Source organism: Molossus molossus, unplaced genomic scaffold (assembly GCF_014108415.1).
Source record: "Molossus molossus isolate mMolMol1 unplaced genomic scaffold, mMolMol1.p scaffold_m16_p_5, whole genome shotgun sequence".
Lineage (NCBI taxonomy): Eukaryota > Metazoa > Chordata > Mammalia > Chiroptera > Molossidae > Molossus > Molossus molossus.
The window spans coordinates 49,572,330-49,588,187 of NW_023425388.1; the positions used below are offsets into that span (position 1 = coordinate 49,572,330).

The 15,858-nt window shown below is 33.9% G+C and overlaps 1 protein-coding gene across 5 annotated transcripts in view; it reads left to right on the top strand.

Moving 5' to 3' along the window:
• VPS8 (VPS8 subunit of CORVET complex) overlaps positions 1–15,858 on the top strand; it is a 268,778-nt gene that overhangs the window by 33,009 nt on the left and 219,911 nt on the right. For 3 of the 5 annotated variants that reach the window (XM_036243939.1, XM_036243937.1, XM_036243938.1), the window contains 2 exons: positions 890–944; positions 9,306–9,430. In XM_036243939.1, coding sequence (XP_036099832.1) covers positions 890–944; positions 9,306–9,430 — 180 coding nt within the window. Of the gene's footprint in view, positions 1–889; positions 945–9,305; positions 9,431–15,858 lie in introns of those variants that run through there. The other 2 variants (XM_036243940.1, XM_036243942.1) reach the window with 1 other exon arrangement.

Sequence of the window (15,858 nt, forward strand, 5' to 3'; positions counted from 1 at the left end):
AGATTTATTCTTCTAATGTTTAAAGCCATGATATAAATTATTGTGATAATAAATTTATAAGTCATTTGTTGCCAGTAAACAGGTTTAAAATTTATCCATGTTGAATGTCTCTGTCTAGTGTATTGCTACTCTTTAGGCTTTTGTTTGAGAAGCATATAATGGAATAATGATTAGCATTTTACAGATTGATTTGTATGTGGTTCTACCCTGCCCAAGTAAATTTGCTCCTTCTGTGATTTGGCCTCCCTTTGGTTATAGGGAGAGGAAAACAGTATTTGGTAAAATCACTTTGTGGTCAGTATTACATTTAACAGTTCTGAACTCTATTGCCTGGCCTGCCAAGTAAATCTGTGGAGTGATTATAGAGAACTCGGGCGTATTGAAAGCATACTAGTGCCCTCTTTTCTTGACTATTTCCAGCTGCCTCCTGAAGCTCTCTTATTAGTTAATTGGTGAGGAAGTTGGCTGAATTTTTAACATTGCTGCTGCCTTTTGGCTCCTGGAAATAAACTAGAGAAGAGCTTTCTAATCCCTTCTCTATACCTCATAGGAGGTTCTTGGCTGGGTAGCATAAGTGCCTTTTACTTTGTCTGGACCCCTAAATTTTTTGCTGTAGAGGAAGCTAAGTGTCATTTTTTTTTTTTTTCTATAATGTTGAACATATGATAGTTTGATGTTGTTACTCTTACAGTAAGTTTAGAGGAATTCCCAGAAATAAAATGTCCCAAGTTTCATTTCCTGTTTTGCCTCCTAAATGATATTCTCCTCATTTGTAATAGTTGGTATGTCATTTGTTGCCTAGAGAAGGGAAGACCAACAAATTCAGCTCTGCTTATTTCAGGATCCTTGCTGTACTATCTTAAAATATAACCTTCCCTTTTGTTCTCAGGCCGTGTCCAGTCTGATAGCAGTGGGTACATCTCATGGATTGGCTTTAATATTTGGTAAATTTTCCAAGTACTTACTTTCTTTACTTTAAATATTAACTATCCTTTTGGGTTTTATAATGTCTTTTGATCATAGTTTACATAGTGAACTTTATTTTCTTGGAAAAAAATAGAAGAACTTGAAAAGTATTAGTATTTTTATAGTTAAAAATTTCTTGACTAAGTTTCATTTTGTTGCTTGTTGCAAATTTAATTTTTTAATTAATTAACGGGCTCTCATATCTGTTGGCTTTCTTCAGACCCAGACAAAAAGAATATAAAGTTGGAAGGGACTTTGGGTTGTCATCTTATCTGCCTTCAGTTGGTAGTGGGTGGTAGGAGTAATTTTTGATCCTAATTCATGCCTGAGTAGTAGGTATTCTAGAAAATCTTCAGGAAAGAGATTCTTAGTAATTTTCTGTACCTCTCACTGACAATAAATTTTTTTAAATTTTCATTGTAAATCTCTCTAAACTGAGAAAATTTTTTTATCCCTTAATCATATTCTTTTCTTGATTGAGGTAAGAACTTCACTAGTTTCATTATATGGTAGAGGTTAGTCTTACTTATTTTCTCATTTTTTCCTTATCTGAGACTAAATAACCCCAGTTTCATTCATCTCTCTGTGCTTTTGAATTAAATATTACTAGTAGAACATTGTTTTGGCTTTTTAATTTGAAAACTCTTAATATTTTTTAGTCATTTTTAGTGTTTTCTGAATCTTAAATCTTTTTTATTTCTCTTAAATGGAATTACTGATGATACTGTAGTTCGTAAAGAAATCTACACAATATTGTATAAGAATTACTGGGGAATAATTTAATAGCAGGACCACAATTTGATCTCTGTGGGCCTTACATTTTTATTTACTGTATTTCCCCTTGTTTTTGAGCAATTTGACTTTCTATTTATAAAATTTTCCATTATGCCAAAAGCCTTATTTATCATGTGGTTTTCATATCTAGTCTTTTTAAAGGTGATTGATATAAACATGAGTCTTATTATTTGGAGATGGGAAGAATGGAAACACAAATATAATTCTTTCGAGAGAACTATAGAATTGATTCTTTAAATAATATTTTTTCTTATTCCATTATTGATATGTGTTCGTAATAGAAAATTTAGAAAACAGATGAGCAAAAGGTTGAAGATATTAAATACCTCATTCTCCCATGCAGGAATAGTCCCTAGCATTTCTGTATATAGTCTTCTAATCATTTTTGTGTGTGTGTGTGTGCATATTTCTACCCCCAAATGGGATCATGTAATTTGTAACTTGCTTTTTCATTATAGTGAACATCTCTCCATATACTTACATATTCATCTGTAATATTATTTTCAATGGCTAAATAGTATTCTTTTAAATCCAGTCACCATAATTTACTTAATTACTTCCTATTATAAGACATTTAGGTTGTTTCTAAACAAATTGTATAGTGATGAACATCTTTGTTACTGCATTTTTGTACGTGTGATTACTTCCTTAGGACAAATTCCTAAAAGTCCTAAGTCATACCCTGGATTAGGGTATGAACCTTTAAACACTTGTAATATATATTGTCTAATTGCCCTTTAGAAAACTTACCAGCCATCAGGTGTAGGAATGCTGGTTTTCCTTAGGGGGCATACCTGATATTAGATTGATAAGATTTGGGGAAAGGATCTTAAAAGGTCTTTTAGTTCAGTCCCCTTATTTTACATATGAGGTGACTGAGAACCAGAGGGGTTAAGTGACAAGTACAGAGCAAAGGTTAGAATCAAGGCATATGGAACCCTAAATCATTGTATTCCCACCATTCTGAGCAGCTCTGTCCTGAGAGAAAAGGAAGCCAATTCCTAGATATGTGAAGAAAAGAAGAGCTAAGGTGAATGAGGATAGAATATAATGCATATATTCATTTGTCAGCAGAATGCACGTTAAGTTTCTGTTCCCATTTACCATTACTTTTCCTCAACTCTATCTGCTTTAACAGTCCCTCCTTACCATGAGGTTATAAGAATAGGTACCTGCTTATAATCAAACCCATGTAGCGCTCACTGCAATAAATAAAAATGAATATATTTAAAATGAAAACTAACAGAGGAAAAGAGTACATTATCTTTTGCTACTATCTCCCTAATTTTTTTGGGCCTGCTTCCTAATTTTCTTTAGATCCCAGCAGCTTTTTGATGAAACAGTAATCTTTTACTATAGTCTAATGGAAAAGAAACTATGCCAAAGTGAATATTTGGGAAAGAATCTTAATATTCTGGTTATACTTTGGGTTTTTAATTATGTGTTAATAAATTCTCATTTTTGTAAGTATTATATATTTGGACAATGAGTTTTAACAAATGGATTAAAATTTGCTTGAAAGCCAGGGGTACTTCAAATACTATGAAGTGTCTAGATTGAAGATCTGGGCTAAATCTGATCTCTTCTAAACATCTTTATGGATCATAGGAAAAGGTGTAGAAGAAAGAACCATACTCGTTTAAGTACTAATAGATTCCCCTTTGGAATAGTGACCTTGGACATGAAAATAGTAATCATTATAAGCTTCATAAAGATTGATGTATATTACCTATTCTTATGGAATTGTAGATATATGGCATTTATTGTGTATCTTGGTTCTTACCTATATGAAGGATCTCAAAAATTTAAATCTTAGTAAAGATGTTTCCCTCTCCCAAGGCCCTTAGTTTTCCATTTCTTGGGTTGTTAGCATGCTTTAGTAGATTATCTTTAAATATTTTTTTTGGAGAGGGAGAGAGAGAGAGAGAGAGAGAGAGAGAGAGAGAGAGAGAGAGAGAGAGAGAGAGAGAGAAAAGAAAAAAAAGAAAGATGTAAGAGAGAATATTGATTGGTTGCCTTCTATATGTGCATCGACCAGGCCTCAAAGCCAAAACCTGGGCATGTGCCCTGATCAGGAATCGAACCTGCAACATTTCAGTATATGGGATGACATTCCAACCAACTGAGCCACACTGGCCAGGGTTGAAATTGTTTTTTATTTTTATCAAACTCGGTGGACTTGGATTTACTTACTGTTCTGTAATTTGAATATTATGTCTTTTTCTTTTCCCATAACCAATACCTGAATATAATCATACACTCTAGAGACATCAATCAATCACATTTGGTATCCTTCCTATAGATAACTACAGTTTGTCACTTTTTTAACTGTCTTTTCTGTGAACTTTTGAACTGATCTCTTGCTTTCTCTCTTTTGATCTTTTCTCCATGGATTCAAAGGAAAAGGTATAGTAATTTTGGTTTGCATGAGTGACTTTTTTCTTTTGACCTTTTTAGTTTTGAAAGAGAATGCTATCAATCACAGAAAATGCCCTCTTATGAAATGTTCATGGAAGACAACCAGCTAATTGAAAGATTGGCTAAAGCAGGGAATTGTTAAAAATTATAAATTTATGCATACCTTTAGTGTTTTATTTTAACTGAAAATATATAAATATTCTTTTTTCCCTTAATCTTTTGATATATTACTTTGAGTTTGTATCTGCCAGATGGAGGTCTGCTGCATCTTTTTTGGCATAAATTGCATCAGTAATGGGTTATGTAAAGTTTGCACTTTTAATAAAAAAAAAAAAAAGAGGTAAGAGCTTAGGCACCTGTGAATCAACCAAGAGGTGCAAAATACTAGATTTTCATAAAATGTCTCTTCAGTCTTCTACAGCTATCTTGTACACACCTTATTTCATGACAGTCTTTAAAGCAATTTATCTTTACCAAGTTTTTCTAAAGCATTCATTTAGTTTTCATGGAAACAATAGCCCTTTCTTTTTCACTCTATTTCATCAGTTTGTATATTATTAATTAAGTTTTTAAAGTACAGCAACGTTACAGTGGCTTGAATGGCATGCACAGGTTTGGGAATGAATACAAATGACTCTTCATAAGCATCAACATTCTAGAAAATAGCCAGTTAGCCATAGGGACTAAGTGTTACCTAGGCTTCTGTCAGTAACCTTTACAGAGGGAATGAGAACTTTAATTCTGTGTGTTGGTTAGATGGAGGTCAGGTAAAAGTGTTTCTGCTGTTTTATAATCATTGATGGAAAATATTTCTTAACATCTCTTTGCCTCTCCTTTGGTCTTAGAGAATATTTTAATATGCTCAAAGGATAAGAAAAGAGTAATATTGAAGAATGATGAGTACTGGCAATAAAAGTAGAGCTCTACATACAATTAAATTTGATTCCTTCTAGTATCTAGGTATTTTCTACTTTGACAGTCTTTAGGAACTAGTTAAAATAAATTAGGGGTGAAGAAATAGAGGATTGGGTTAATTTTGGTACATGGAAAGAGAAGAGAAATTCTGGGAGTATGTTCAAATGTAGATTTTACAGCTATTATAGGCTTTATGCATTATTTGTGACTTTTCTTTGCTATTCAGCACACATTACTCTTAAACCCAGCATGTGCTAAGGAAATCTACTGTATACAAAGTATACTTTGAAAGGTATAGTAATAATTTAAAAAATGGGTATAATTCACTGCAGTGTCAAATAGATGTACTTTTTGTGATATCTGGGCTTCAAGTTCTTTTAATTAATTGTTAAGCTATTTATTGTTAATAATCTCTTGCATTTGTACCATTTTGTAGTTTATAATTTTTTATAGGCATTTTCTTATTTAAGCTGAAGCCAGTTCTTTGAATTTTATAGGAAAAATGATAGTTTAATTTTCTATTTTTTGCCTAGTTATTTGCTTCAAAGGACCCACTCCAATAAAAACAAACAAACCAAAAACACTAAGTTAACAATGCCAACCAAATGTGGTTTTATGTGAATTTGTAAATGAAATGAGATGTACAACTAATTTAATCCCTTTTCCCCAACAATAGACAAAGGAGATTTCAGAGAGTAGGGGCAGAATAGAATTTTTGCATTTAAATAATGAGATCAAGAGCCCCATGAAGAGTAGAACATGGAGAGAGCTCTAATTTTCATCTTTCTTGCTTCTGTCCATGTCCTGTTGTTCTTTCAATAAAACAGAATCTGAGTGTTTGGAAGAGGTTTTGTTTTTATTTTTGTACCTTTCCCTAGAATTGTCCAAAATTACCTGGATTACAGAACGTTTAGTTATTCTAGCTAAGAAACTTCTCCAATAAGACTCTGCTTTCTTTTTTTGATAGAAATCTACCTTTTCTGATTATAGTCTAAATTGTATAATAGATAGTTTGTTATTATGGGACCATAAAAATAGATTGTATAAAAACAGCAATAAGATTTGATAAATATCTTGTGGAGTTAAAATAGATTATATTTCATATAGTGTGAATCACCTCGTAGCCATGCAGCCTTAAAAAGGACATTATATAGATAATGAATACATTGTAAAAATCAAGAAAAAAATTGAGAGTATTTTTATTAACACAGTTCTATGGTTTGTAAATTGATATATCTTTCAGGAATAACCAAGGTTGATACTTCGGTTCCTTGTCTTAGCTAGTTTTTAGTACATGGGACCAATGGTCAGGAAAACAAAGTCATGTTTGGGTTTTTAACCTAGGATTCACATAAGTCTTTTTCCTTTCCTCTTTTCTTCTCTGTTTCTTCTTTCTTAATGGTATCTTTATTTTCTATTTTATCATACACCTTAATTCTTTTCTTATACAAATATGTAGTCTAATTCAAAGTATGAACTTTGTTAAATCTGAAAGCAGCAGTGATTGTCTATAAGATTTGATGGATCAGAACTGTGTAAAGTTTGGATCTCAAAGCGGCGATTACAAAGGATCCCAAAGAAACTACTTTGTGCTTGGAAGTCAGGCAGCCCAGACTCTAGGGATTCTGTGAGGCTGGTTTGGAATTTCTGCCTTTGTCTTCTTAAGTTTCAGTTCATCCATTGCTAAATGCATGACCCAAAGTAGTGGTTTGTATAGAACACTGTTACCCAACCTTGTGTCTAGACAGTTTGCAAAATAAATAAGGTGTATGGATAATCCACTAACTTTATAAAGCAGTCCTGACAAAAAAATAAGGATCGTGGGAAACACCACTTTTTTACAGACAGTTTCAGTAAACCAAAATAAAATATGTCATATTTACAGTAAGGAAAATAAAGAAAATTTTAATTATTTGAATTAAACTAGGGGAGGGAGGGAAAAGTATGTAAGGGAAAAGTCTATAATTGTAGTAATGCTAGATATGAATAAAGATAAAGACTTTTTAGCCCTGACCAGTTTGGCTCAGTGGTTAGAGTGTTGGCCCACACACTGAAGAGTCATGGGTGTGATTCTGGTCAAGGGCATGTACCCGTTTGCAGTTTGGTTCCCAGCCCTGGTCAGGGTCATGCAGGAGGCAACCAATCGATGTATCTCTCTCACATTGATGTTTTTCTCTCTCTCTCTCCCCTCCCTCCCACCCTCCCTCCCACTTTACCTAAAGATAAATGGAAAAAAAAATTCTCGGGTGAGGATTAAAAAATAATAATAATAATTTAAAAAAAAAGAAGATAATGACTTTTAAAATACATCAGCCCTTGTATGTTTATGAAGGCACCATACTAGGTATTCTGGGAGTGTTAATTCACTTCTAACCTTTGCCTTAGAGAGGGCTTCGTCTCATGGTGGAAGTAAGACATATTTACCTCCCAAAAGTAGCATGTAGATAAGTTTTAAAAAATAAAATTCAACTGAGTAAAATTTAAGGATCTTATTGGCTCGATTCAGTGATTCATGAGTCAGGCAGCATCATCTAGCATGTCAATTTTCAACTGTGTGCCACAAGAATTTTTAAAACATGCTTTACTTGACTATTGAATCAGGGACACTGACCTCTTCTCCTTTAGATTGTCAAATAAAAAAATGACAACAGCTAACACAATTTCCGTCTGGTGTGAATGAATCAAAATTATGCCTATTTTTTTGGTCAGGTCAGCAAAAAATGTATTCTTTAATATGCCACAGAATTTTAGTAATTAGTTTATGTGTGCCATGAGATGAAAAAGATTGAAAATTGCTGATCTAGCAGATAGAAAAGCACTCTGAGAAGCTATACAGAATGAAAGACTTCTATAGGCAGAAGGGAATGGGACAGGGAAGTTACACTAGCAAAAAGCAGATTGGTTGTGGCGTGGTCACCAAGTTTAGGGGAGGACAGAGTTCTGTCAACAGGTTACCTAACTAGTACTGACCAGATGATTCCTGATTGACTGTTTTAAGATTCCATTTCTGAAAGAGGCCAGGTCTCAGTTTGGTGATAGGGGGCTTAGCAAAATTGACTCCATTTTAGGTGTGTTGTCTTGTTTGTTTGTTTGTTTGTTTATTTATTTATTTTTTATCCTCACTTGACATTTTTCCACTTTTTTGCTCTGATAGAGTGGGAGGGAGAGAGAGGGAAACATCCACGTGGGGACACATCAAGCCGCTGCCACCCACACGACCAACCAAGGCCAGGGACAAACTGCAACCGAGGCACATGCCCTTAGCGGGAACTGAACCCGGGTCTCTCTGGACCACAGGCCGACACTCTAATTGCTGAGCCAAACCGGCCAGGGCTGTTGTCTTGTTTTTAATACTAGTTAAGGAAGGCACTAACAGTTGCTGGGGGAGTTGAGAGAACTCCAGATTGTGCAAGTATGGTGGGCTTATTTATGTTCCCCTCTAAGCAATTAAATTTTGTAGGCATGCCTTCTTATATTTAAATTTTTTATTTTATGGCTTTCAAGTGGGTACAGTAATGAACGTTATACAAAATAAGCATTGCCTAGGAGATGCCCTAGAGAAATTTCTTTTAATTATTAGATAATAAAGGTTAATAAATATTTGAGTGCCTCCTGGAGATATCAGAGGTGATTAAGGCAAAATCCTTGCCTTTAAATAACTTAATCTAGTACAAATATTAATTATTTGTTTTTCATATATCAAGTGTTGATGCTTGAAATCCATTAAGTAGTTAAACACTCTATAATTTTATTTGTAGTGTTAATTATTTTAGTAAACCTTTTTGTCATGAATAATAGAAATGTAAACTTTAGTCAAATTCTAAATAACTTTTAATTTTTGAAGGTTTAAAGCTACTTTAAAAGATGATATAAGTTTTCATCCTGAAAATAGCAAGGAATACAATTCTGGAATGCAGGTGATGAAAGATGTTTTATTTAAGGAGATACAGTTTCCTTACAGCTTTATTTTACTTATCATTAGCTAGTTTTGTATTATGTTTCCTTGTAGATATTGTTTTTATCTCCATTCTTAGTGTCTAACTCTATGCCCAGCCTCTAGTAGGTGCTTTAAATACATATATTTTAAATGAATGTAACTTCATCTTTGATTATTGCTACCTCTCAAGTTTTTGAAAACACACCTATAATAAATTTATATTTATTTACTCCTTCCATTTCTTTCACTTGATTATACAAATTGCTCTCTTTAGATCAGAATCAAGCTTTGCGACTCTGTCTGGGTAGTACTAGTGTTGGAGGTCAGTATGGAGCCATCTCTGCCCTCAGTATTAACAATGACTGCTCAAGACTTCTCTGTGGCTTTGCTAAAGGACAGGTAAATATGAACTTTATTTTATCCATAAGACGATGTTAAAATCATTTTTTAAAAATAGTATTTCTAGATCAATATCTTGAAGACTAAAATATGTTATAAAGTGACTTGTCAGTAGAGCTAACCTGGGATTGCTCAGTCTGACTTTTGTCTCGTTCAGATTTTTAAATAATTGTTATTGACTGAGCCAGAGTATGTGGTTTGTTAAAAGTTGAGGCATAATTCATATATAACATTATATTAGTTTCAGGTGTACAACATAATGATTCAATATTTGTATACATCTGATATATCATTACAGTAAGTCTGTTTACCATCTGTCACCATACAAAATGACATCATTTTTTTTCTTGTAATGAGAACTTTTAAGATTTACTCTCTAAGCAACTTTCAGATATGCAGTACAATGTTATTAATTGTAGTTATCATGCTTACATTATATCCCCATGACTGATTTATTTTATAACTGGAAATTTGTACCTCTTGACCCCCTTCACTCATTTCACCCGTCCCCCAAACCCCCTTCCCTCTGGCAACCACCAGTCTGTTTTCTGTGTCTGAGTTTTGTTTTGTTTGTTTTTTAGATTCCACATATAAGTGAAATCATATGGTATTTGTTTTTCTTTTAGTGTAACACCCTCAAGGTTCATTCATGTCACAAATGGCAAAACTTCCTTTTTTTTTTTTTATCGCTGAGTAATAGTCCGTAGTGTATGTATGTATATATATAGCATCTTCTTTATCCCTTTATCCATTGATGGACCCTTAGACTGTTTTCATATTTTAGCTATTGTAAATAATACTGCAGTGAACAAGAGGGTACAGATATTTTTTTAGTTAGTATTTTTAATTTTGGGGATAAATTCCCAGAAGTGGAATTGCTGGGTCATATGGTAGTTTTAAGTTTTTGAGGAACCTCCATACTATTTTCCACAGTGGCTGCACCAACTTATATTCCCACCAATAGTACACGAAGGTTTTGTTTCTCCACACCCTTACTACACTTGTTATTTCTTGTCTTTTGTTCCTAGCCATTCTAACAGGTGTAAGATGATATCTCATTGTGGTTTTGATTTGTATTTCCCTGATGATTAGTGATGTTGAGCATCTTTTTATGTGGCTTTTGGCCATCTGTATATCTTTGGGAAAATGGCTATTCAGATTCCCTCTCACTTTTTACTTTATTTATTTATTTTTTTGCTATTGAGTTGTATGAGTTCTTTGTATGTTTTGGATATTAACCCCTTATCAGCTATATGATTTGCACACATTTTCTCCCATTCAGTACATTGCCTTTTCATTTTGTTGATGGTTTCTTTAGCTGTACAGAAGCTTTTTAGTTTGATGTAGTCTCACTTGTTTATTTATGCTTTGGAGTCAGATCCAAAAATTTATCACCAAGACTGATGCCAAGGAATTTATCATTTATATTTTCTTTTAGGAGTCTTATTGTCTCAGTCTTAAATTCAAGTTTGATCTATTTTGAATTAATATTTTTGTATGGTGTAAGAGAGTAGTTCAGTTTCATTCTTTTTGCATGTGGCTGTCCAGTTTTCCCAACACCATTTATTGAAGAGACTGTCCTTTCCCCATTGTATATTCTTGCCTCCATTGTCATGAATTAATATGTGTGGGTTTATTTCTGGGGTGTCTATTCTGTACCATTATCTATGTATCTGTTTTAATGCCAGTACCATGTAGTTTTGATTATTATAATTTTATAATATAGTTTGAAATCCAGGAGTGTGATTCTTTTAGCTTTGTTCTTTTTTCTCAAGATTTCTTTGGTTATTTGGGTCTTTATGGATCCATACAAATTTTAGGATTGTTTGTTTTGTTTCATTGAAAAAATGTCATTGGAATTTTGATAGGAATTGTATTGAATCTATAGATTGCTTTTAGTACCATGGACATTTTAACTATATTAATTCTTCTAATCCATAAGCTCAAAATATCTTTCCATTTATTTGTGTGTTCTTCAGTTTCTTTCACTCAGTGCCTTATAATTTTCAGTGTACAGGTCTTTCACCTCCTTGGTTAAATTTAATTTGAGTTATTTTATTCTTTTTGATGTAATTATAAATGGGGTTGTTTTCTTAATTTCTCTTTCTGATAGTTTTTTGTTGTATAAAAATGCAACAGAATTTTGTATATTGATTTTGTAACCTGCAACTTTACTGAATTTGTTTATTAATTTGAACAGTTTTTTTTGGTGGTGTCTTTAGCATTTTCTATATATAAAATCATATTGTCAGCAATGACAGTTTTACTTCCTTTGCAATTCAGATGCTTTTTCTTTATTTTTTTTCTTTCCTAATTGCTCTGCCTAGGACTTCCAATACTATGTTGGATAAAAATAGCAAGAGTGGGCTCTGGCTGCTTTGGCTTAGTGGTTAGAACATTGGCCCATGCACCCACAAGTCACAGGTTTGATTCCAGTCAAGGGCACATACCTCAGTTGCAGTTTACCCCAGACGCTGGTTGGGTCATGCAGGAGGCAACCAGTCGATGTGTCTCTCTCACATCAATGTTTCTCTCTCTCTCTCCCCCTCCTACTCTATCTGATGATAAATAGAAAAATATCCTCGGGTAAGAATTAAAAAAAAATAACAAGAGTGGGCATCCTTGTCTTATTCCTGATTTTAGAGGAAGCACTTTCAGCTTTTCACTGTTTAGTATGTTAGCCAAGGGCTTGCCATATATGACCCTTATTATGTACAAGTATGCTGCCTCTATACCCACTTTGTAGAGAGTTTTTATCATAAAATGGATGTTGAACTTTGTCAAATGATTTTCTGTGTCTATTAAGATAATCATATGATTTTATTCTATATTTTATTTTATTTACTTGTTTTCCTTTTGATCTTCACCTGAAGATATGTTTCTGTTGTTTGGGTGTTTTTTTAGAGAGAGAAGGTAGGAGGGAAGGAGAGAGACAGAGAGAGAGAAATATGGATGTGAGAGACATTGATTGGTCGCCTCCTGCCCCAACCAGGGATTGAACCTGCAACCTAGGTATGTGCCCTTACCAGGAATCAAATCAGCAACCTTTCGGTGTATGTACTGATGCTCTAATCATCTGAGTGTGGATATTGTGCCATCCTTGCATCCCTGGAATGAATCTCATCATCATGGTATATGATTCTTTTAATGTTTTGTTGAAGATTTTTGCATCTTTGTTGAATGATATTAGCCTGTGATTTTCAGTTTTTGTCTGGTTTTGGTACCAGGGTAATGCTGACCTCATAAAGTGAGTTTGGAAATGTTATGTCCTCTTTAGTTTTTTGGATGAGTTTGAGAAAGATAGGCAACAAATCTTCTTTAAATGTTTGGCAGAACTCAGCATTAAAGCTATCTGGTCCTGGACTTATGTGTGTTGGGAGATTTTTGATTATTGATTCAATCTTTCTACTAGTAATTGGTCTATTCAGATTTTCTATTTCTTTATGATTTAGTCTTGGAAGATTGTATGTTTTTAGGAATTGATCTATTCTAGGTTGTTGAATTTGTTGTTCACAGGAGTCTCCTATGATCCTTTGTATTTCGGTGGTATCCATTATAACTTCTCTTCCATTTCTGATATTTTTATTTGAGCCCTCTCTCTTTTTTTCTTAGTGATTCTAGCTAAAGATTTGCCAGTTTTGTTTATCTTTTCAAAGATCCATCTCTTAGTTTTATTGACCTTTTAAATTGTTTTTTTAGTCTTTATTGCATTCATTGCTGCTTGATCTTTATTATTTCTCTCCTACTAACTTTGGGCTTTTCTTTTTTGTTTGTTTTAGACCCTTTAGGTGTAAATTTAGTTTGTTCATTTGAGGTTTTTCTTGTTTCTTGAGGTAGGACTGTATTGCTATGAAATTCCCTCTTAAAACTGCTTTTGTTTCATCCCATAGATTCTGGTATGTTGTATTTCTGTTTTCATTTGTCTTAAGGTATTTTTTAATTTCTTCTTTAATTTCTTTATTGACCAATTGGTTGTTCAGTAACATGTTGTTTAATCTCCACATATTTGTGATATTTTTTTCTTCTTTTTTATCCTCACCCAAGGACATTTTTCCATATTTTGTTCAGATAGAGTAGGAGGGAGAAAGAGAGAGAGAAACATCTATGTGAAAGGGACACATCGAGTGGTTGCCACCTGCACAACCCAACCAGGGCTGGGACAAACTGCAACCGAGGTACGTGCCCTTTGCAGGAACCGAACCTGGGTCTCTCTGGACCGAAGGCCGACACTCTAACCGCTGAGCCAAACCAGCCAGGGCTTGTGCTATTTTTTTATTTCTGATTTTATTTTATTTTATTTTATTTTATTTTTTTATTTTTATTTTTTTTATCCTCACCCGAGGACACTTTTTCATTCTTTGTTCAGATAGAGCAGGAGGGAGAGAGAGAGAGAAACATCGATGTGAAAGGGACGCATCGAGTGGCTGCCACCCGCACGACCAACCAGGGCCGGGGACAAACTGCAACCGAGGTACATGCCCTTAGCGGGAACCGAACCCGGGTCTCTCCGGACCGCAGGCCGACGCTCTAACCGCTGAGCCAAACCGGCCAGGGCTATTTCTGATTTTATACTATTGTCAGAATAGATGCTTGATATGATTTTAGTCTTAAATTTATTGAGACTTCTTTTGTCACTTAACATGTGATTTATCCTGGAGAATGTTCTGTGTGCACTTGAGAAGGCTGTGTATTATGCTGCTTTTGAATTGAATGTTCTCTATATATCTATTAAGTACATCTGGTATAATGTGTAATTTAAGGCCTATGTTTCTTTATTGATTTTCTATCTCATGATCTATTCATTGATGTAAGTTGGGTATTAGAATCCCCTACTATTATTGTATTGCTGTCCATTTCTTTCTTTAGGTCTGTTAATATTTGCTTTATATATTTAGGTGTTCCTATATTGGGTTCATAAACATTTACAAATGTTTATTGTCTTGTTGGATTGACCCCTTTATCCTCATATAATGCCCATCTTTTATTACAGACTTTGTTTCAAAGTCTGTTTTGTCTGGTAGAAGTATAGCTATCCCAGCTTTCTTTTGGTTTTCATTTGCATGAAACATCTTTTTCTATCCTTTTACTTTCATTCTGTTTGTTTCCATACATCTGAAGTGAGTCTTATAGTCACCATATAGATGGGTCTTGTTTTAACACATCCAGCCACTTCTGTGTCTTTTGTTTGGAAAATTTAGTTCACTTACACTTAAACTAATTATTGATAACTATGTACTTATTGCCATTTTGTTGATTGTTTTCTGACTGGTAGTTCCTTTCTTCTTCTTTTCCTCTCTTTCCTTGTGGTTTGATGACTATTTATTTATTGTTATGCTTCGATTTCTTATTATCTTTTAAGTTTATAGTAAGTTAAGTTTAATGCTGTCTAAAACTCTGCATTTTTACTTCCCCTCCCTACATGTTTTATGTTTTTGATGTCACATTTTGCATCTTTTTATTTTGTGTATCCCTTAATTATTTATTGTAGTTATAGTTATTTTTACTACTTTTGTCTTTTAACCTTCATACTAGCTTTAAGTGATTAATCCATTATCTTTCCTATATATTTACCTTTGCCAGTGAGATTTTTACTTTTATATGTTCTCTTGTTACTAATTAGTGTCTTTTCAGTCAGCTTAAAGAAGTTTCTTTAACATTTCTTGTAAGGCTGGTTTAGTAGGGATGAACTCCTTTAGCTTTTGCTTATCTAGAAACTCTTGATCTCTCATTTAATTCTAAATGATATCCTTGCCCAGTAGAGTATTTTGGTTGGAAGTTTTTTCCTTTCAGCACTTTGCATATATCATGCCACTCCCTTCTGGTCTGCAAAGTTTCTGCTGAAAAATGTGCTGATAGTCTTTGGGGGTTGGGGTTCCCTTGTTTGGAACCAGTTGTTTTTCTTTTGCTGCTTTTAACATTATTCTCTCTTTATCTTTACTTTTTGACACTTTAATTATAATGTGTCTTGATGTGAATATTGTTTATCTTATTTGGAACTCTGTGAGTTTCCTGGATCTGGATGTCTGTTTTCTTCTCTAGGTAGGGAAGTTTGCAGCCATATGTCTTTAAAAAGTTTTCTGCTGCCCTGGCTGGTTTGCCTTAGTGATTAGAGCATTGAACTGTGGTCTGAAGGGTCATGGGTTCGATTCCTAGTCAAGGGCATGTACCTGGGTTGCAGGTTTGATCCTGGCCCCAGTCAGGGTTGTCTGGGAAGCAACCCATCAGTGTGACTCTCTCACATTGATGTTTCTCTTTCCCTCTCTCTATCTCCCTCCTCCTCCCTCCCTTCTACTCTATCTAAAAATTAATGGAAAAATATCCTTGGATGAAGATTAACAACAACAACAAAAATAAATGAATACATAAATTTGCCTCCTTGTCTTCTTTTGGTACTCATGTGATGTGAATGTTATTTCACTTGATGTTGA